A 24238-nucleotide genomic window follows, 5' to 3' on the forward strand; every position below is an offset into this window, starting at 1 on the left:
AAGTAGTTTGTCATATTTTTCAAGGTCCTCTTATCTTCAAATCTATTAGCCCGTACTACATGAAGCAATAATAGACATAGTTAATACCGCTCTTAATCAGAATATGGGAGAGTGTACATTCCGCCTATTGATTTTCTCATAAAGTTTACTTTTATACCATTGATTTTCACTCCTTACGTGAACTGGTGTTTCAGGATAAATTGTATGGACATCTTTTCATAGGATTTGAACCACGCCATTAACTGTGTATAACATACTCTGCTTGGATTAATGCTTCCTCAGGAGCACCATTTAAAAAATAAACATTTTAAGAATTAGGCAAATGAACTGGTAACCTAACTACAGTATTATTCATGCATGCCATATGCAAACATGAATCACAGTCGTTATCAGTCAGCCGAGCTGGAAGGTCGCAGAGATAAGCGCTCCGTACAGCTAGAGTAGACCGTGTTTCTGCCTGCCTGCCCGCCCGTTCCGACCTGCGAGCGTCTGCCTCGATATCTGTACTTCCGAACATTTGGGTGTAATATATTTCTATTATTTATATTCTGAATTACTTTTTTCTGCGATTTTTTGGGAGTGTGAGTGGATTTCATTCTATTTATAATGGTGTGTTCAAAGTGTAACGAGGCATTTTTCGAAGCCTTCGGAAGAAATGGCAAAGTGCGCAGAGTGCAAAGCCGAATTTCACCCCGGGTGTTGCCGAATTCGCACGGTTGCTAAACTTAAAGGATTGATCGCGAGTGGCGCTGTGTGGCAGTGTGAAGACTGTAGCAAAGACACAGCATCCGTGGGAAGTAAATCGGACTCTGAGGACCCCTCTATGCTCAGTCTACTGAGGAGTATACAGAATCAGATCGCAGAAGACAATAAGATGTTTAAGGCGAGCTTCAGTGGTCTTGAGCGGAGCATGTCCGTGATCCAAGACTCTCTTGCCGCGGTGACCGCTAGAATGTCTGTGGTCGAAGAAGAGAATAAAATTCTTAAAGAACAGTGTATAGAGTTAAGGAGTGAAAACTCTAAACTTTTCGAAGAGGGTGAGGGGACGCCGAGTGGAGTATCATCGAGCAAGATCAATACTCTAGAATGGCGAATCTTGAAATCCGCGGTGTTTCCACAGACGGGAGGAGAGGACGTCTACGCCATCCTGGAGGCAATATCTGGAGCGCTCGGAGTTCCCTTTGAGAGACAAGACATCTCTATTGCTCACCGTCTTCCGGGACCTAGAGATCGTCGCTTCCACCCATCAATCGTGGTCCAGTTTGCACGTCGAACTACACGAGCTGACTGGTTGGCCTCGGCCAAGAAGAAGAGGATCCAGACGACAGACCTGTACACTTCGTTTACCCCCGGGACCTGTGTTTCATCAACGAACACTTGACTCAGCACAACAAGGCCCTGCTGCAGCACTGCAAGGCTGGAGTCAGAGCCAAATCCCTGGCCTACGCCTGGAGTAAGGACGGCAAGGTGTTCGTCCGGGTGACGCAGGACTCACGTGCCATCCGGATCTACCGCAGCATCCAGGAGCTGGATGGACTCGACCACCACCCGCAGGCTCAGCCTGCTCCGCACAGCGACACCAAGTAAAAATATATCTTTCCTGTAAGCTACATTTTTGTTTCTCTTAAAAATTTAGATACATTTATGAATACCAGAGTTAAATAGTTAAAACAATTTCCAAATAAAGGTGTTTATTAATGTCATTAAAAACAAGGTGGAAATAGTATAAGTTTGTTTCATTTTAATATAAGTAATAATTTCATTTTATCTATAATGAGATGGGTTAAAAACTTATTTTCTTGTTATACCATTTTAAAGGATCATTATACCAAAATTAAATAGAAACAAAACTGTCCTGACATCATTTAGAATTACTTCTTGTTATTTATACATAATAAAATAATATATAAGCTAGTAAAATGTCAATGCAATAATTTATAAAACTAAAGCATCTTTGTCTATACCTATTTAACATGATAGATTCATATCAATTAGAAGTTTTATTTCAGTTTAAATAGAAGAAGTGTTTTAAGTTAGTTTTTTAACAATACTTATTATAATTTATTACAATCACAATCGTTATTTTTAAATGTTGTTTGTAGTCAAGATTAGACCTTGTTTTTAAGTTAAGTTTAAAAGATTAATGAGATCTTCTGATTAAAATAATTGTAGAGTTTTTATTCGTAATAAAAGTTAAAATTTTACTTTTCCTTATTATACCAGGTAAATTATGAGTTTAATTATAATTATAATTTTTATAGAGTTTATAATTATATATGAGTATATAATTAAATTTGTTTTGAAAATATTAACAAACCATGTATACTTATAAGTGTGTCTATAGGTGTATGTATGGCTGTGTGTGTGTGTGCGTGTGTACGTGTGTGTGTGTGTGTGTGTGTGTGCGCGTGCGTGCGTGCGTGTATGTATACAGCTATAGATTGTATGCTTGTCACTGTTACAAAGATACAACATTTATATTAAGTAATTTTTCTTCATTTTTGCTTTGTATTCCGTTTTAAATAAAATAACTTAAATTTTGCAGTTATAAAACCGTTATTTCAACAATTTTTATTTGTATAGATTTCTTGCTGTAGTTAGAACATTTGAATTGTAAGTTAAAATATTAGTCTTCATTTTCATACTGTTTGAAGGAGTTGTTACAATATCTTAAAAACAAATCATATAATTTTGACAATATGTACATGTATGTGCATATGTATGCACGTTTGTGTATGTGTGAGTGTGCTCGTGAGTGTAGATGTGTGTATATATTTGTTTTTTATTATGTATAATAGCTATAATTTGGATGATTATTACAGTTGTAAACCAACAGCGTTTATTTTAAATTTTCTTCAATGTCTTATCCTATATTATTTATATGATATAATATAATATTAATATGATAATATTGCTATCTTAAACTTATAATCATATTAGGGGCGGCAGGCAGCCTGTGATAATAATGATTGATGACAGTGGTGATAATGATTTAACCAAAGGAATGTTTAGAGATTGATAGCCCACTTAAATTTAAAGATTTCTACAGTTTTACGGAGAGTAACAGGGTTATCAGTAGTAACATTAACTTTTTTCCATTCTAATATTAGAAGTTTTTCTAAAACTTTGATGAGTTAAAGGTATATTTGAGTTTGATAGTTAAGCAATGTAGATGTAATTGTTCTAACGGAGTGTTGGCTGAGGGAGGGGGAGGAGGGAGTGAACATTGAGGGGTTTGACCTTGTACTGAGTGATAAATTACGGAACCAGAATGACGGCGTCATTGTTTTATGTAAATAAGCGACTTTCTGCAGTTACATCACAAGCTACTTTGGGTGACGTTTACGGCATTTCACTTAACTTCACTTACCTAAATACTCATTACAACATTTTGGCACTATACAGAACATTTGACAGTGACGATGGTAGTTTTATAGATGGTCTCGACAGCTATTATAACAATGTAGAACGTAATAAAAAATGCATTTTACTAGGAGACATGAATATTAACCTTTTTTGCACCTGACGATATTACTAACAGATATTTAAACTGCCTTATTGGTCATGGGACTTGTACAATGTGTGGACAAAGCGACTCGGGTGACGGAGCACAGCACAACCTGCCTGGACCACGTGTTTGTGAGATACAACGACATGCAGAGTGTGCAGGCCGCCGTGCTGCACACCGCCGTCAACTGACCACTACAGCACCGGCCTCAGGATCACAGTCCACGCGACTGCCACTGACACACCACTAGCACCGATTACGTATACTGACGAAAAAACTGTTTACCGAGTGTCTTATCACCTCAAACTGGGATCCCCGTCCTGAATTGTTATGATGTCAACGAATGTTCAGCCAATTTTTCGGGCGTGATTACTGAATCTTTATCTATCGCTAAAAAAGAAATAAAAACATCCCACAACACGGAAGAAAAAACTTAAGCCATGGATTTCCAATGACTTAGTAAACTTGATTCGTAAAAGGGATAAAATTAGTAAAATCTTAAAAAAACAAACCTTTTAATCGTGAACTTAGAACTTATTATAATATGTTAAGACGTGATTTAAGCAACTCAATAAAATCTACAAAGCGGGATTACTATAGAATGAAATTAAATGACTGTAGAAAAAATGCTAAATTGTTTTGGGGAATTATTAAACGAATTAATTGGGAGGAATAAATGTAGGGATAACTTTCCTATTCAAAGATTTCTACCAGGTGCACCTATATTGAGCAAGGAGGTTTTAAAAACAGGTTGCCAATGATTTCAATGATTTTTTTTCGGCTGTTGGCAATAAAACCCTGGCCGACGAGATTGATTCAGGGGGGGATCCAGTGGTACGTGACTGACTCTGATTACTGGCTGAACACTGAATTCTCACTACAGACTGTGACTGAACATGACGTAATACGCCAGGTCAATGGCCTGAGGGGTGGATCCGCACCGGGGATGGACGGGGTCTCGGCTAACCTTTTTCAAGGCTAATATCCATGTTATTTCTCAACAGTTAACACATTTAATTAACTTAAGTATCTCAACTGGTGTATTTCCCGATAATTTTAAGCTAGCAAAAATCTTTCCTCTTTTCAAATCTAATGAATTTACAAACAAAAACAACTTCCGTCCCATCTCATTGTTAAGCGTTTTCTCTAAGGTTTTAGAACGAATAGTTAAGGATCAACTCGTCTCATTTTTTACAAAACCATAACATTTTAAGTGAGTGTCCAGTATGGATTTAGGCCGGACAAAAGTATCAATGACGCATTATTTGATATCAACAGAGATTTAAACAAAAGTATTTCAAAAAATAATAGGTGCATGCTTGTTTTTTGGATTTAAAAAAAGCATTCGACTCTGTGGATCGCACTATTTTGTTAACAAAATTAGAAATGATAGGAGTCCGCGGCATTGCGCTGGCGTGGTTCCGCAGCTACCTGAGCGAGAGGCGACAGGTTGTGTCCATCTGCGGAGAGAACAGTGATCCTCAAAATGTGGATTATGGTGTGATTCAAGGTAGTACATTGGGACCTATTTTGTTTTTGATATATATAAACAATATTTTCTAAACTAAATCTGTATGGAAACTCTTTTTGTTTGCGGATGACAGCTTAATTTTTATTTCTGGTAACAATTGGATGGAAGTACAGGAAAAGGCTACAAACGACTTAATGATTTTGAAAAAAATGGGTTAGATCAAAATTTTCTCTCACTAAATATATCTAAGACAAAATTTCTACCTATTTCTTTGAACAATAATTCAGATTACAATTTAAATAGTTTGAGAATTCATCAATGCGGCAATTCTGCAAATTTTAACATGTGGATGTAAAAGTATTGAACGTGTTACAAGTTACAAATATCTAGGTGTAATTTTTCGATCATTCGCGCCTTAAATGGTCTGATCATATAGCCTATATTCAAGCAAAAGTAAGAAATATATTTTCGCTTTCAGAAGATTAAGTGATGTTTGTTTTAAATGAAAAGGAAATTAAAATAACGTACTGCGCTTATGTCCAATCTCTTCTTACATTTGGTAATATTGCTTGGGGCGGTGCATTAAAATCAGTTTTGGAACCCCTTTACATAACACAAAAATGTATCTTAAAAAGCAGGATTAAGGAAAAATAAGCGTTATCCTACTGACACTCTTTTTCACGAATCTTCACTACTTTCCTTGCGACAGTTGTACATAAAGCATCTTTTAATTCATATTTATAAATATTACAACATAATTTTTCCCAGAAACATCACATTCTTATAATACCAGGCATGCTGTGTTAATGTCGGTATACCCTGTTACAAGGTTAGTTAAATCATTTTCAATAACAAATTCCTTTTATATTTCCCATGTATTATTCAGAAACATTTGCAAAAACTTCAGTCACTTCAAATTATTCGAATCAACTTCAATTTCAATTTTTAAGAAAACGTTAATTTTTTCCTTCTACAGATTGGCCTTGAGGGGAGCCGAGGCCCTAATCTTAAATCAGAATATGGGCGGGCTTGACCTTGGTCCTTTCTCTCACCCCTCCCCCCTCCGATATCATCTGTCATTCATCTACATTTCAAAGTGATAACTATTTCAAATAAATTATATATAAACTTTTTGGTCGGTTTTGTTTAATTTAATTTATTATTGTTATTGTTTGCCTCTTTTGTTTGCGTCTGAACCATACCCGGCAAAAGAAACTAACATTAATTTCTGTAAAAGATTAGCGTCTCTAGCCTACGCACAGGCTGCTTGCCCATGTAGGCTTAATTTCCTACAAATATATATTAAGAAATTACAATGTTTAAAAACTTCATTGTTAACAAAAAATTTTGCAAACCCATTTGTAATCTCTGTACCTATAAGAAGATTGTGGAAATAAATTTATATTTCATTTCATTTCATTTCATTTCACATTGTCCAAGCGGCTTCACTTGGTCCAACTCGAATACATTAATACATGATTGAGCTTATCATTTTCAGCAATTACTTTTATATTACAACAATGATGACCTTCATAGACATACTTGTGGATATACTTGATAGAGCCAACACTGAAATAGATTTCCACATTGATATGAGTATGGGGATATATAGCAAGAGGAATGTGTTACATGGTACAATCAACTGATTGTACATAGTAACATCAACAAACTCCCTATTTATGCGTTTAGTTGTGGTGCGAATATCTCTTCACCAATAAAGTGGAAATACATTCACATTTTCTTTTTCTCCTCGATGAAAGATTTTGGAACATTTTACTTACATTTCCCTTCTTGCATCCAAACACAGGAAGGATTGAGATGACCAGAGGGTCCATGTACCACTTGGGTTTTTACTACCCATAGAGTTCTTTATTTGAAGGGTTGGGAATTTCAGCAGATACAACTTTGTCTATGTCCTCTGGGTTTCTAAACTGAAAATTACCTTACAATGTTAAAAGCATGTGAATATAGGCCAATCAACGTTTTTGGAATTCCACAGTGTACAAAAACCCTTTTAACCCTAAAATGTGTCTATTTTAGACCAGTCGCCCTCCTCCAGCACCACATTTTTTGCTGTTTTTAGTGTTTTTGAGATGTTTTAGCTCTTGCATGATTAAACTAATTTATTTATTATATTACATGAGTTTTTGAATGTATATTTTTATAAAGAACTGTATTTAACCTTCTAAAACACTATCTGACTATTTAAACAAATATTTTCTCATAATAAGTACTTATCTTACTTACAGTTTAAACATTTGTGACAGTATGATATTTCTTGAAGCAATCTTCAAGACAACGTCCAGCCAGGCACCAGTAAATTGTCTCTTCTTTTACTACACACTGCACATTTTATTTAGGGTTAAGCTCTTTTACCAGTGGAGAAATTTTTTCAATGAAATGTCGCTCTGTCCAACGTGCAGGTGGGGGCTCAGTAGAGGGTCTTCCATGAATTTGTTTGGCACATCTGTTTGAAATCTTTCTAATATCTCTTTTAAGAGCCCTAACCTAAATGTAAGGTGATAAATACTAACATGGATGAATTCCCAAATAATGTAAGAGTTCAAAACAGTAATGTTGAGCAACCTTTTAAACAATTTTATGTACTACTTTGTGCCTCTTTTTCTTTCTATTAGATAGTTTTCAAGCATCTGGTCCCTCATATCAACACCTCCCATATTTTATTGTAATCTACCACAACACCAGGTGTCATGACTTCTTTATTATGTTTAGTGACTCGTACCAAAGATACTAATCTCTTGTCACGCCACTTGTATCGTGAACATCATCAGAACATACAACTTGTAACTCACCTTTTTCATGTCCACTTTTTCTTACATTTTTTGTTTTATCCTGTCTATTCAATTTTACAGTTCCTGCACAGTCCATTTTGTGATCTTCGAGGAATTTTGCTAAATAAGGGTTGTTGTAAAAATTGTCTATCCATAAAGAGTACCCTTTTCCTAGTAATTCTTTAACTAACTGTATAACAATCACTTCTGTTTTTTGTGTTTCATTATTTACGAGAGGATTTGATCTCAGACTCTGTTCCAAGTATATCCACTCGAGGATTCACACAGTTTATAGGACTTTGAGCTGCCGTGAGAGGAACATATTGTCTAAAACTTAGCCTACCCTTCCAGAGTAAGAGACTCTCATCCACTGAAATATTTGGGCAGTGAGTGTAAGCTGTTAGAAATTTATTTCTTAGGTTAGGAAAAAACAGGATATATTTTGAAAGTTGCACTGAAATTCCCTGTACAGGGTTCATGTTGTCACTGAAATGCAACCAGAACCCAGTACAACAGTTGGGCAGTTGGGGGTTAGTTGGGCTGGTGGTGGTTAATATATTTACACTCAAACTTTTCACCACTCATTGTCCTTAAAAATATTTTTGTTTCCAAAAGAGGATTCTTTTAAAAGTAGGATCTGACATATGGCATTAAAATAATGCTAATGAACATATATGTTGCCTTTTAGCCATTTCTTGGGCTGCATATTTGTTAATTTCCCCAACAATCGTCAACTAGTGCCTCATCAAAAAAATACAAAAAAGTATCTAGGATAGAACTGGTTTCAATTTGAGGACCAATGTTATTCACAGAAAAAATTTCCCTTTGAGATAGTTTTCCATGTTTTCCCAAACCATACCAGGGCGTTTTGTGTTCCTAACAACCCTGTGAGGCCTAGGCCTATTTACAGTGCATCTCCATCACCAACATCCTCTTGAATTTCAGATTCACTTTCAGATGCTAACCTGAAACCTAACCTATGCTAAAAACTAAAGCAAACCCGTTTTGATTTTACTGAAACTTCACATGTTTATGCACTATTTTGTTACGACACAAAATAAAAATAGGAACGAGAAGAAAAATAAAAAGCCCTACGATTGCAAAACAACTAATAACCTATTTCGTAGAATGCACAATAAAAACTACCAGATCGCAACAACTAAGTCACTGCTTTACTACTGAGGAGTTGTCTGAATACAGCTGGCTAAATATTCATTTTTACTCATCTGTTGCGAATTGACTTTCACTCCTTTAAATTAGTATACAACAAGCGTATCAGATGAAATAACTGGTATTTCGATAAGTAGCTGAAGAATAAAAGAATAAATGAAAAAAAATACACCCGACCATTCTATTTTTGTATTACCAATGGGAGGTTGTGATTATGACCAGCTGACGATTATAACTGACATTTAATTTTTGTATTACCAATGGGAGGTTGTGATTATGACCAGCTGATGATTATAACTGACATTTAATTTTTGTATTACCAATGGGAGGTTGTGATGATGACCAGCTGACGATACAACCGACCATTCTATTTTTGTATTACCAATGGGAGGTTGTGACGATGACCAGCTGATGATTATAACTGACATTTAATTTTTGTATTACCAATGGGAGGTTGTGATGATGACCAGCTGACGATACAACCGACCATTCTATTTTTGTATTACCAATGGGAGGTTGTGATTATGACCAGCTGATGATTATAACTGACATTTAATTTTTGTATTACCAATGGGAGGTTGTGATAATGACCAGCTGACGATACAACCGACCATTCTATTTTTGTATTACCAATGGGAGGTTGTGACGATGACCAGCTGACGATACAACCGACCATTCTATTTTTGTATTACCAATGGGAGGTTGTGATAATGACCAGCTGACGATACAACCGACCATTCTATTTTTGTATTACCAATGGGAGGTTGTGACGATGACCAGTTGACGATACAACCGACCATTCTATTTTTGTATTACCAATGGGAGGTTGTGACGATGACCAGTTGACGATATACCTGACATTCAATTTTTTGCATTACCAATGAGAGGTCTACTTTTGCTTTACCAATGAGAGGTTGTGATAATGACCAGCTGACGATACAACCGACCATTCTATTTTTGTATTACCAATGGGAGGTTGTGACGATGACCAGCTGACGATATACATGGTGTTCAATTTTTGCATTACCAATAAGAGGTCTATTTTTGCATTACCAATGAGAGGTTGCGATGATGACCAGCTGACGATACACCGGACCAATTACCAATGAGAGGTTGTGGTGATGACCAGCTTACAATTTACCCGACCATTCTATTTTTGCATTCTATTTTCTACTTTATTTATTTAATATATCTCCATTTTTCCTTACAGACAGTACAGCAGTACCATTGGTAATGTTGAATTGTCGTTCAGCTGCCATCCACAAATAAACACATTTGGAGATTCAGCTTCCAACATGTCACCAGTTGTATTTTTAAATTACCTTTTTAATTGGCACTTCTGTTGATTTTATTTATTGTTTGTAATAAAATACATTTTTACTTAATATAACGATATTGGAATTAAGTAAAAAGCACAGTGGTATTGAGTATCAGAATCAAACCATTTCTATTTACGCAAATGGGTATCGTATGTTTAGTTACTTATGGCGCAGTGTAGCGGGTACAACAGTTATCATATGTTTAGTTACTTATGGCGCAGTGTAGCGGGTACAACAGTTATCATATGTTTAGTTACTTACGGCGCAGTGTAGCGGGTACAACAGTTATCATATGTTTAGTTACTTACGGCGCAGTGTAGCGGGTACAACAGTTATCATATGTTTAGTTACTTACGGCGCAGTGTAGCGGGTACAACAGTTATCATATGTTTAGTTACTTACGGCGCAGTGTAGCGGGTACAACAGTTATCATATGTTTAGTTACTTATGGCGCAGTGTAGCGGGTACAACAGTTATCGCAAGTAGCCCACCTGCCGGCCGTTGGTGGTGGTTCGGAAGTTACCATATGTTTAGTTACTTACGGCGCAGTGTAGCGGGTACAACAGTTATCATATGTTTAGTTACTTATGGCGCAGTGTAGCGGGTACAACAGTTATCGCAAGTAGCCCACCTGCCCGGCCGTTGGTGGTGGTTCGGAAGTTACCATTAAGCTGTTGGTTCCCAGATTAAGTATTAGAGATGGCTTCCTAGCCCTAACTTCACCTAGTAAGATAAGACATCTTTTCTTTACTTTAGTGGTCCTGGAGTAACAAATGCTTATTACAATTCTGCGAGTTTCAAGTTCAGGGTGAGAGGTAGTCATTTTCTGCAATAAAATTCTGCTTATAATTTATAATTTTGAGCATTATACCATCAATTCATATTAATAATATTCATTTAAAATGTATGCACCTTAAAGAAAAATTCAATGTAGTAATAAAACAAAATTTTATGGAGTAGCAATATATTTCTCAACACAATATAACGAAACATTTGATACCTTTTATTGCATACTAAAATACAAAAATAACACTATATTTTCTACAGGGTAATGCTAGTTGTATTGTATGTTCCTTTGGCCTCAGTATTAGTTAACACTTAAGTCCATATTATTCACACTATTACTACTAGTGTACATAATTAACCTATACATACTTTCTCAGTCTAAACAATAGTCATACACTGCAAGGGAATTATTTTTTCTTGCATTACTTCAATATTTGGAAACTGGCATTAGAAATTAAATTCACTTAATTAGGGGAAAAACTGCTTGAGTGGAACTAATTTAGCTTATATTGAATAGTGAATGTTTCAGTTTTATGTAAAAATTATTGAATGATTGTTCCAAAAAATGTACGAAAAATTTGATTTTCGTACTATAAATTTCTTTAAATAATGTTTTAAAATTTAAACAAAATTAAATCATAAAAAACCTTAAAGAAATATATTACATTGATCAATAATAAAAATAAAACTTATAGAATGTTTGGTGTACAAAAATATTTCACCTCTGAGTGTATTATTAGAAACACACACTGCACCAAAAATGACAACTGTTATGTTGTATCACATAAAAAGATGGTTAAAATATTAGGCACATCAACAAAAAGGTTTCTACATTAATAACTAACAATTAATGAACTATTTAGCATCAGCGAATCCAACACGGTTATTCTCCATATCAAACTCTGTGTAGTATCTGCCGATGAACACGTCTCCGAGGATCCACAAGGGTCCCTTCGGCAGGTCAATGCCCATGAACCCTGACAGGCAGATTGACTTTCCGAACTGGCTCACCTACACAGACAATTACAATCTTTAACAGGATTTCGGATTAACAGGTGTGGGAGGTATTAATACATTAAAACGGAAAGAAGAAAAGAAGGGAAAGAAAACTGTTTAAACATACCCAAAAACTTCCTGGAGTCCAGTCCAGGCGTGTCACTACACGGGATGCAAGTCCCGAGCACAAACGACGAGTACGAGAATCACACCAGCATTGCTACAGTGCCATACTAACAATTTGAGCGCAAAATAGCCAAAACCCTTCATAAACACAGAGAAAATTTGTCATACAAATTCAGATCTAAATTAATTCCTCACCATTCTAAAGTCCCACACATGTATGGCCTTCCTAAAATCCACAAACCTGGCATCCCCCTCCGACCAATAATTAGTTCTAAAATTCAGGAGATCCATACTGTTGCAGTTCTAGTTCTTTGCTGATGACGGTGTTTTGAACCAGTGATACCAGTTTTTTTTAAAGTTTACATTCTCTCCTTCCTTTCCTTTTCCTTAACCTGCTGAGAGAGTAATTTTTCTTTTCTGTCCCTGGGGTAGAGGGAGAGGATGTGGCGTCTGCCTCTCTCGGCTACTACAGCTGGTGCTGTCGTCAGCTCTGCTAGTTGTGCTAACCTCTGGTAGTTACAGCTGTTTTGATTGCAGGTCTTTACTTGTTACCTTACCAAGTTTATTCAGAAAGAGGTTTGTAGCTCTCTTCTCTTGTAACCAGCGCAGAATGAAGTTTTCCAGTGGACAGAGATTTAGTTTTGGTTCTTCAAAGCTGGCTGCCCGCTCCCCATAGGTCCCAGCAGAAATGAATTAAGTCTTTGCCTTCCAGAAAAGATCTACGTACCTTATAGTTTTATATTGCCCAGTATTGCTTTTAAATTCAGTGAAACCAATGCTTAAAATCAATGTTGCAGAGCTATGCATTCAATGTAACTATTTTAAGGGTAAAATTTACCGTCAAGATGAGGGAATGGCAACGGTATTTCCTCTATAACCTTTTTTCACCAATATCTTTATGAACTAATTTGAGCAAAAAGCCCTAGCTTTAACTCAGTTCAAACCGAGGATCTGGTGGAGATACGTGCATGACTCTCGTCGTCTTACCTCATGGAGACACTGAACTTAACAAGTTTTTGTCCCACATTAACACCATTTCTCCCTCCATTCGCTTTACCATCAAGGTAGAAGTCCAAAACAAACTCCCCTTTCTGTATGTTTGTATGTGTGTGTGTGTGTGTGTAGTAAGAGATAGAGACGTCCTTAAGACAACAGTTTATTGTAAGAAAACACACACCGGCTAATACCTAAATTTCCATAAACAATCTGCCCAAGAAGGAGTAGCATACTCATTGTTTGAAGGAGCAAAGACCTTGTGGTCAGGCAAAGATGGGTTAAAAGAAGAAATCAAAAACGTTGAATTAGATCTTTATTAGAACTACTTTTAGTACACAAAATACTCTTAGACAAAGTCTCCTGAAAACTAAACCAAAAAATGCCACACATGACTAAAAAAGTTTAAAATGTTATACTGTATTTACAGTATAACATATTCTTGTAATAGGGAATATATGGGTGAGACAAAAAGATCGCTCAATGTGGGAATTCAAGAATATAAAGACAATGTGAAAAAGGACTAGTGGAAAAGTCTAAAATTGCTCAACATTGCTGGTCTGAAAATCATCACGTGAAACGGAAATAATATAATACCGTGAGGAGAATTTTTTCAAACGCAAACCTATTGAGGCTTCAAACAAAATTGGCAGACCAACCGCTAAGTCAACCTTTGGTTGAGATTAGACCACTTTGGGTGCCAATATTAAAAAAAGAACTAACCAGGAATCCTAAAAAGATCATAACAATTAAACAAACCTCAACCAACAAAATTCGGACACACAACATGACACTAAGGCTTAGGACAAAAACTCAGCGGCTTAACCCCTCCCCCCTCCTGTTCCATAGTCCAACTACCCCTCAACAATACGTGGTGCCGACATCTTGTGCTCAGGACTTGCATCCTGTGCAGTGACAACGTCTGGACTGGACTGCAAGCAGCTTTTGGGTATGTTAGAACCCTTTACTTTCCCTGCTTTTCGTCTTTCGGTTTTTTTTTTATTTTTGTACTTATTAATACCTCCCCCATCTGATGAAGAGGATAGATTCCAATCCTCATGTCCAAAACCCGGTTATCCTTTTAAACCTTCCATCACCAATAACAAACTTTAAACACAGAATAATCTTTAGTCAACAATTACATATAGTAAAGGTGAATAGTGCCCTTTACAGATTCATCTTAACATTAAGTAATTTAAAAAAAATGTAAATCAGTCCTTCCATCGTCAATAACAAACTTTAAACACAGAATAATCATTAGTCAACAATTACATATAGTAAAGGTGAATAGTGCCCTTTACAGATTCATCTTAACCTTGAGTTATTTAAAAGATGTATAACTGCCATTCCATCGTCAATAACAAACTTTAAACACAGAATAATCTTTAGTCAACAATTACATATAGTAAAGGTGAATAGTGCCCTTTACAGTTTCATCTTAACATTAAGTAATTTAAAAAAAATGTAAATCAGTCCTTCCATCGTCAATAACAAACTTTTAACACAGAATAATCTTTAGTCAACAATTACATATAGTAAAGGTGAATAGTGCCCTTTACAGATTCATCTTAACATTAAGTAATTTAAAAAAAATGTAAATCAGTCCTTCCATCGTCAATAACAAACTTTTAACACAGAATAATCATTAGTCAACAATTACATATAGTAAAGGTGAATAGTGCCCTTTACAGATTCATCTTAACGTTGAGTTATTTAAAAGATGTATAACTGCCATTCCATCGTCAATAACAAACTTTAAACACAGAATAATCTTTAGTCAACAATTACATATAGTAAAGGTGAATAGTGCCCTTTACAGTTTCATCTTAACATTAAGTAATTTAAAAAAAATGTAAATCAGTCCTTCCATCGTCAATAACAAACTTTTAACACAGAATAATCATTAGTCAACAATTACATATAGTAAAGTTTAATGGTGCCCTTTACAGTTTCATCTTAACATTAAGTAATTTAAAAAAAATGTAAATCAGTCCTTCCATCGTCAATAACAAACTTTTAACACAGAATAATCATTAGTCAACAATTACATATAGTAAAGGTGAATAGTGCCCTTTACAGTTTCATCTTAACATTAAGTAATTTAAAAAAAATGTAAATCAGTCCTTCCATCGTCAATAACAAACTTTTAACACAGAATAATCATTAGTCAACAATTACATATAGTAAAGGTGAATAGTGCCCTTTACAGATTCATCTTAACGTTGAGTTATTTAAAAGATGTATAACTGCCATTCCATCGTCAATAACAAACTTTAAACACAGAATAATCTTTAGTCAACAATTACATATAGTAAAGGTGAATAGTGCCCTTTACAGTTTCATCTTAACATTAAGTAATTTAAAAAAAAATGTAAATCAGTCCTTCCATCGTCAATAACAAACTTTTAACACAGAATAATCATTAGTCAACAATTACATATAGTAAAGGTGAATAGTGCCCTTTACAGTTTCATCTTAACATTAAGTAATTTAAAAAAAATGTAAATCAGTCCTTCCATCGTCAATAACAAACTTTAAACACAGAATAATCTTTAGTCAACAATTACATATAGTAAAGGTGAATAGTGCCCTATACAGTTTCATCTTAACATTAAGTAATTTTAAAAAAATGTAAATCAGTCCTTCCATCGTCAATAACAAACTTTTAACACAGAATAATCATTAGTCAACAATTACATATAGTAAAGGTGAATAGTGCCCTTTACAGTTTCATCTTAACATTAAGTAATTTTAAAAAAATGTAAATCAGTCCTTCCATCGTCAATAACAAACTTTTAACACAGAATAATCTAGTCAATAATTACATATAGTAAAGGTGAATAGTGCCCTTTACAGTTTCATCTTAACATTAAGTAATTTAAAAAAAAAATGTAAATCAGTCCTTCCATCGTCAATAACAAACTTTTAACACAGAATAATCTTTAGTCAACAATTACATATAGTAAAGGTGAATAGTGCCCTTTACAGTTTCATCTTAACATTAAGTAATTTAAAAAAAATGTAAATCAGTCCTTCCATCGTCAATAACAAACTTTTAACACAGAATAATCATTAGTCAACAATTACATATAGTAAAGGTGAATAGTGCCCTTTACAGTTTCATCTTAACATTAAGTAATTAAAAAAAAATGTAAATCAGTCCTTCCATCGTCAATAACAAACTTTTAACACAGAATAATCTTTAGTCAACAATTACACATAGTAAAGTTTAATGGTGCCCTTTACAGTTTCATTAACATTAAGTAATTAAAAAAAAAATGTAAATCAGTCCTTCCATCGTCAATAACAAACTTTTAACACAGAATAATCTTTAGTCAACAATTACACATAGTAAAGTTGAATGGTGCCCTTTACAGTTTCATTAACATTAAGTAATTTAAAAAAAATGTAAATCAGTCCTTCCATTGTCAATAACAAACTTTTAACAAAGAATAATCTTTGAATGGTACCCTTTACAGTTTCATCTTAACGTTAAGTTGTTTAAAAAATGTACAACAGCCCTTTCAGTGTCGAAGTTCAGGTGACCAATTGTTTTAAGAATAACTGCTGTGGTATAATTGCCAACTTCCAAAAAATATAGAACTTTTTATTTTTACACATATGCTATAATAATTTTCATTAAAAATAAACATTCTTCTGTTAAACAAATTACTATGCACAGCTGAACAATTTTTTTTTTTTTTTGCGTTGGGGTATTGGGGTGGATTCACAGATCCTCACACGTCAACCTGAGCTTACTGTGTGCCCCTTTGATGTTAGAGGGGTAAGCCTATCTTTGTGCCCTTAATTAGGCTAAGAAGCTTTTCCCCGATACTAGCATCTGGTTCGTCGCCTGGTTGTTTATCACCGAAAAGAGCCCTTCTCCTTGCTCCCAGTGTCTCACAGTCCAGTATTATGTGCAGACTTATTGCAGAGTCTACACTCCGAGTCCTCATTTCGTAAACCTAGAGTGTTTAGGTGTTTCCTGAAGTGGCCGTGTCCAGTGATCAAGGCAATCACTTGCTTAACCCGATCCCTGCCCAGCCCCATCAGCCATCTGGTGAAGCCGGAGCTAGAATCAGCAAGCAGTCTTTTGCCGAGTGCTTGTTCTTGGTGACTCTGCCACCGCAAGCGGTGTGTCTTCCTGGACCATTTGTTTATACTTTGGTAAGCGGCTGACTTGTTTATACCACAACTCAGTTCTGGACCGGTGTATGGCATGCTTGATCCGCTTTTGGCAAGCCTGTCGGCGCATTCGTTGCCACCTATGCCTGTGTGGCCCGGTACCCAACCAAGACGCACAAAGTTGCGTGATCCAAGCTTGCAGAGAGTGTTAAAGCACTCCCACACAAGCTTGGATGAAATGCTGTTGGAGTCAAGACCTTTAAGAGCTGCCTGACTGTCTGACATTATGCAGATGTTCTTTCCTTGGTACCCTCTGGTGAGGCCTAGGTTGGCACAGGCCACGATACCATAGATTTCGGCTTGAAATATGGAGCAGTTCTAGGGGATTGACTAAACACTCCATATCCAGTTCTGCCCTTAATAAGCAAGCCATCCGTGTACCAGACAAAGCTCTTTCTTATTGTTGGGATGTTGAGCTGAACAATTAATAACAGTGACAAAATAACATGATCCACTTGGCCGGTTGTCAAAAATAATATTCATTTACTTCGATAAAAAAAATAGTAGATATATTTATTGGAAATAGTGTCCTTTTAGTGTTCTTGGTTTCACTGGATTTTGTTGAGTACTTTTTCATTGCTGATGACCCCCATACCCGACCAATGTACCCGAGATATTTTTTACCAGTAGCCATCCAGTGTATCGCTCTGATAAGCTCTGTTTGGTTTACCCAGTAGTCATCCAGTGTATCACTCTGATAAGCTCTGTCTGGTTTACCCAGTAGCCATCCAGTGTATCGCACTGATAAGCTCTGTTTGGTTTACCCAGTAGCCATCCAGTGTATCACTCTGATAAGTTCTGTCTGGTTTACCCAGTAGCCATCCAGTGTATCGCACTGATAAGCTCTGTCTGGTTTACCCAGTAGCCATCCAGTGTATCACTCTGATAAGTTCTGTCTGGTTTACCCAGTAGCCATCCAGTGTATCACTCTGATAAGTTCTGTCTGGTTTACCCAGTAGCCATCCAGTGTATCACACTGATAAGCTGTCTGGTTTACCCAGTAGCCATCCAGTGTATCACTCTGATAAGTTCTGTCTGGTTTACCCAGTAGCCATCCAGTGTATCACACTGATAAGAGAGAGAGAGAAATCTTTATTGACAATCTTCAAGATTGAAATGGCGTCAAACAAAACATTTTTTAAAAACTGATAAAAAGACATACAGTTAAAAAAATTAAAAAAAGTTCACAGTTAGGAGTCACGGTTGTGCCAGTCCAGGTACTCTTCCACACTGTAGAAGGGGTTGATCAGGAGCCAATGGTGTAGCACCGCCTTCAGCTTCTCAGGGTTGGACATCTTAATATTCTCTGGCAGATGGTTAAACAGTTTGGCGCCAATGTAAGAGGGCTTGCCTTCAAATCTTCTGCTGTGATGCGTTGGTAGGTTGAAGTCACGGGCACGACGAGTGTAGTGTTGGTGGAGGTCTTCATTTCTTGGTGGACTGATTCTGCAGGCTGTTGTCACCACTTCTAGAATGTAGGCATTTATTACAGTAAGGATTTCCCACTCAACAAACGCCCGCCTGCAACTCACCCTCCACCCCAAGTCAGCCATCACACGCACAGCCTTTTTCTGCAGCACTAAAACCCGCTGCAAATTGCGTTGTGCTGTGGCACCCCAGAGCACTATGCCATACTTTATGTGGCTGTCCAGAAGAGCCGAGTAGGCAGTTTTAACCGCCTCTGTTGTGCTGACAGCTTTAATGCGTCTCAGGGCATAAATACTACTGCTCAGCTTCCTGCAGAGGACCTCGACGTGCTCATCCCACTTAAGATTGACATCCAGTGTAATCCCTAGATGTTTAATGGCTTGAACAGAATCGATGTTAGGGATTCCAGCAACTTCTTCTTTGTTCTTGCCCATTATGAGCTGTCTGGTTTTACCTTCATTGAACACTAGATCAATTTCCAGAACAGTATTCGACGGCAAGCTCGAGGATATGAATGACCTCAATTCTAGCTCTTCGACATTTTCTGTTGGCTGCCACCAATACCGTGTCATCGGCATACATGATCGTTTTGGCAAAGTTCTCTATGTGCGCCGGAAGGTCTAAGGTGAAAAGTATGAAGATGACCGGGCCAAGGACGGATCCCTGAGGCACGCCCCTGGTCACTGGGAGTAAAGATGATCTGACAGCCGTAAGTGTTCCATTGATCTTCTTCCTCAGTTCAACGAGTTGGTCCCGACCCCCGCAGGTAACTTTCAAACCAGGACAAAGCCACGTTTTTAAATCCAAGGTTTTCCAGTTTGCGCAGAATGAGATCGTGACTGAGACAATCAAAGGCTTTACTTAAGTCAAGGTAGATGCTGACAATATCATCACCATCCTCAAGGTGTTCAAGGATGCTCTCCACCAACTCAACCAGAGCTGTCATCGTTGACCTCTTCTTACGAAAGCCGTGTTTGGTTCTCTAAGTCGATGTTGTTTTTTCTTCAGGTGATCTTCAATCCTGGCCAGAGCGACCTTCTCGATGATCTTGGAAAAGGTAGACACCAGGGAGATTGGTCTGAAACTCCCAAGCTCGTGCCTGTTTCCTTTCTTGTGCAAAGGAATTACTTTGGCGGTTTTCAGTCTACTGGGAAAGCGACCACCGACAAGGCTAAGGTTTATTATGTGAAATAAAGGCACCATCAGTTCGTGTAGACAGGTTTTGACGATCTTAGAAGAGTACTCGTCAAGTCCTGATGAGGTCTTGCTCTTCATTGCACCGACGATCCTCCGAAGTTCACTCTCGGTCGTTGGTTCCAGCTCTGTCATTGGAAAAGCAATGGTGGGCATGCTAGGTCTGACAGTTCCTGACTTGTCCTGTTGACTGCTCTTCAAGGTTTCTTCAGCAATTGATGTGAAGTAGATATTAAATACGTTGGCGAGCTCAGCTGGATTATCTATCCTTGTGCCATTCTGAAGCATCACGTAATCAGTAACCATGGGATCATGGCTCCTGGACCACCTTTCACTATTTATGACCCTCCAGACTGCCTTAGATTTGCAGCTAGATTGGGAAATATAGTTGGATGTTGTTGTCTCTTGCCTCAATGATCTCAGGTTTTAGATCGTAAGTCTTCTTCAAATTATTAGCAGTCCACTTGTCTTCATTGCTTCCTGTTAGGACATAAATATCAAGGGCCCGAAGGAAAGAATCTCTCAGTTTAGCAGCTTCCTCGTCGAAAACATGTTTAAATAGGGTTGAGTCGCTTTTGCCCTAGACCGTTTTAGAGGGCAGGAAGCATTAAGAAGTTAACGTGATGATTGACAAAAAGCTATTAAAAGCCTCATCAACGTCCTTCGCTTGTTTGGACGGCCCTCCAATCTTGGTTCGCAAGTAGAGTCTTTAGATTGTTAAGTTATTGGAGTTGATGGTTCGGCATAATGTTGGAACTTGTTGTTCAGTCCTAACCATTGTTAGCCCTAACTCACATATTTGACCACTGTGGTCTGAAATACCTTCGTTTACGACCCGGACCTTGACGATGTCGCTGAGATCTTGGGTGACACAGCACAATGTCTATGGAGGAAGACGAGACACTGGTTATCCTGGTTGGTGGGGAGGAGTAGTCTGTGAATGTTGAAGGTCGCTAGTACATCTTCAAGTTCCTTCTTTTCTGTCGATGGGTCCAGACAATCTATGTTAAAATCCCCGATGATTACAATGGAAACATTTGGGGAGGTCCAGAGCTTCAAGGTATTTTCCAGCGTTTGAAGAGCAAGGGTTATCGATGCTTTATTCTAAGCTGTCTGGTTTACCCAGTAGCCATCCAGTGTATCACTCTGATAAGTTCTGTCTGGTTTACCCAGTAGCCATCCAGTGTATCACACTGATAAGCTGTCTGGTTTACCCAGTAGCCATCCAGTGTATCACTCTGATAAGTTCTGTCTGGTTTACCCAGTAGCCATCCAGTGTATCACACTGATAAGCTGTCTGGTTTACCCAGTAGCCATCCAGTGTATCACTCTGATAAGTTCTGTCTGGTTTACCCAGTAGTCATCCAGTGTATCGCTCTGATAAGCTCTGTCCGGTTTACCCAGTAGCCATTCACTGCATCACTCTGATGTAAATACCTCTCACTTAGCAAGACACTGCAATAAGCAGAAGGTGAAACGGAGCTAAACTAAACATTCACAATGAATCAACCTTTCCCACCCAGAGCAGGGACAGGTGTGAGTATTGTGATTTAAAATCACCGGAATGGTACTACAAAATATCCTAATAAGCAAAAGTAGTCATACATACTTCATTATAACTAAATACAATTGAAGTCTAAAACTATGTTGCTTGACTTACTCTCAGAATATAATCTGTTCCATTCAGTGCAAACGATTTTCCACCGAGGACAAAGTTGATTGTAGGAAGTTTATTGATAAGACTGCAATCCACCTGAACAAGGAAATTAAAACATACATTATGAAACACAAAACACAAAATACTTGGTGTCATCATCGATCTACAACATATCATTGTAAAGCTTATTAAATCCTACATTATAGAAAATCATAAATGCCTACAAGTACCACATAAATTTAATCTCTTCTATAAGAGAAATATTGTTTGTATCCTGAAAATAATAAATTATGATCCGATTGCATGAATGCCAACTTTTACAAGATAAATGACATAAACTTGTTTTTACTTTTTACATTTACCAGTTATAATGAAATGTCTACAATTTGTAAAACAAAAGGAATTAATTTTACTGTCATTGAAGTAAAATACAAAAATTTCATAGATTTTAAATAGACAGCAGAAATAACCAGAAAACACTAGGAAATATTCCTACCAATAGACCAAATAATAAGAAGTTTAAAAAATTGTCACTTCTTGGCAGCATAAAGCAAAGAACATTTCAATTTGAACTTTTTTATTGACATACACAATAGACATGTAGATACAAAAGTCAGTAGTACATTATTGTAAATTACAATATAAAAATACAATACTTGTACGAACATCAAAAACAATACTACAGCCAAAACTGCTTATCACGCTCTCTTCAAAACCCACTTCCAGTATGGGATTATTGTTTGGGGTGGAACCACTATGTTTAACATTCAACGTGTCTTGATTCTACAAAAAAGAGCCATCAGAATACTGGGAACATTACCACTTAAGACAAACTTGTAGAGGAGCTTTCCGTGAACTGAAGTTTCTTACAGTCATCAACCTTTATATTCTGGAAACTGCTACCTAGTCCTACACTAATGCACCTGAAACTGCACGCAGCGGAGTACAATACCATCAGTACAACAGCAGAAATGCAATCAAATGCTGGGCTCAGGTCACAGAGTGCAAGAGCCATGGATTCACCAGCCTTAAAACCTCCATTATCTTTGATGCTATGGATAATAAGGCGGTGGTTGTGGAACGTCTACTCCTGAAGCCTTGTTGAGTGTCCACCTCAGGAAGGTTTGTCACTATCTCTTCAACAGTCCCTATGAAGAAATTGTTTATGTTGTCTGGACTTTGTGGTTTATATGTTCCAGACAGCTTTATACATGTTGGAGGTGTGAGTGTTGAGGGTCTTCTTAGCTTTTGTTACTTCCAGTCTGTACAGTTTGTTTGTTTTACAATATAATTCATAGTACTCATCACGGCCTTTTGGTACCACTGCTGATTTGAAATGGTCATTTAGAAGAACTACTAAGTTTTTAAGTCTGTGTAAGTCTCCTGTATATCAAGATTTATCTTTCATCTGACATTTAGTTCCATTTCCTGGATTTTTCTAACCAGGTTTTAAGGGAAATATTATTTAAAAAATGTAATTAAAGGTTTGAAGAAATCTATCCAAGGAGTGCTAAGGTAAATAGTGGTCACTCACTTCAATTGGTCAGTTTACGTTTCTTAGAGCCCTCCTTAGTAAAGGCAGCTGTTCATCCTTGATGACACGCTTTTAAAAACTACTTATCATGCCATGAGACTTCTTTGGCTTTTTTTCCCAAGCTTGACTTTATTGTCATAGGCTCAACGGCCTCCACCTCGTAATCCCAAGAATCTAAACTTGTAGCCATGGAATCCAGACACGCTGTGCCTCTTGTGGGTAGTCTGTTTGAGATGTGTAGGCCATGACTTATGAGCATATTTTAAAAAATGTTCTCTTCTAGTGATTGTTCTTCCAGGTGTACATTAAAGTTGCCACAGACCACAAGTTTTTTCTTATTTCAAGAAATAAGAGTAAAACATTTACCCAGAAGTTGCATAAACTCATCAAAATCACCATCAGGAGAGTGGTAAATCAACATGATGATAATTATTAGCCACAATTTCTTAAGTTAGTTCTTTAAAAAATTTTTCAAAGTTAATTTTTTTACATCTAAGATAATTTTTTATATAAACTGCTGTGCCTCTATTTTGATGTACCTGTCTACAAAAGGTATCCGCCAAACTTAAATCTTCAATCTGGGTGTATACATCGATGTCACATTCAACTAACCAATGCTCTGAGACGCACAGTTTATTTGGTCTAGTATAGAACCTCCACTTTTGTCCTTAGACATTGAACATTTATCAAGGCTATTACCTTGTCTGAACTATAATTTTATCGTAGGCTTATTTAACTTAGGGCCTAGCTTTAGTAGTTTGGGAGTTTAGGCCAGGAGGAAAAACATTAGTAGACTAAACATTAGACAAGTTAGGAGCTAAGTTACACCGAGAGTTTGCGTGTTTCTGAATAAAAAACGCTTTAGTGTTACATTTATGGACCAGCAGGTACAATCCATAACCATTTGCTCAAATGAAACCAAGCCTTGTTAGCACCTAGAACGTTCGATCAGTCACTATCACCTGTCCCGATTAGAATAGAGTATTTCTTCTTGTATTTGGATGACTCTGGGTGTCAGATTACTGTCCGAATTTTCTATTTTATTTCTAAATTTTTCCTTGTAGGCCCAACAGCTTATC

The 24238-nt window shown here is 36.8% G+C and overlaps 1 protein-coding gene across 1 annotated transcript in view; it reads right to left on the reverse strand.

Moving 5' to 3' along the window:
- Positions 1 to 11207: 11207 nt before the first annotated feature.
- LOC124360921 (lysosomal aspartic protease) overlaps positions 11208 to 24238 on the reverse strand; it is a 34671-nt gene continuing 21640 nt past the window's right edge. Inside the window, exons 6-7 of the mRNA XM_046814922.1 lie at positions 21629 to 21721; positions 11208 to 12057 (exon numbers count right to left, since the gene is read on the reverse strand). Of these exons, the coding sequence (XP_046670878.1) occupies positions 11902 to 12057; positions 21629 to 21721 (249 nt within the window). The 3' untranslated portion in view covers positions 11208 to 11901. The remainder of the gene's footprint in view (positions 12058 to 21628; positions 21722 to 24238) is intronic.

The sequence above is a fragment of the Homalodisca vitripennis genome, chromosome 4 (assembly GCF_021130785.1).
Source record: "Homalodisca vitripennis isolate AUS2020 chromosome 4, UT_GWSS_2.1, whole genome shotgun sequence".
In the NCBI taxonomy this organism is placed as follows: Eukaryota; Metazoa; Arthropoda; class Insecta; order Hemiptera; family Cicadellidae; genus Homalodisca; species Homalodisca vitripennis.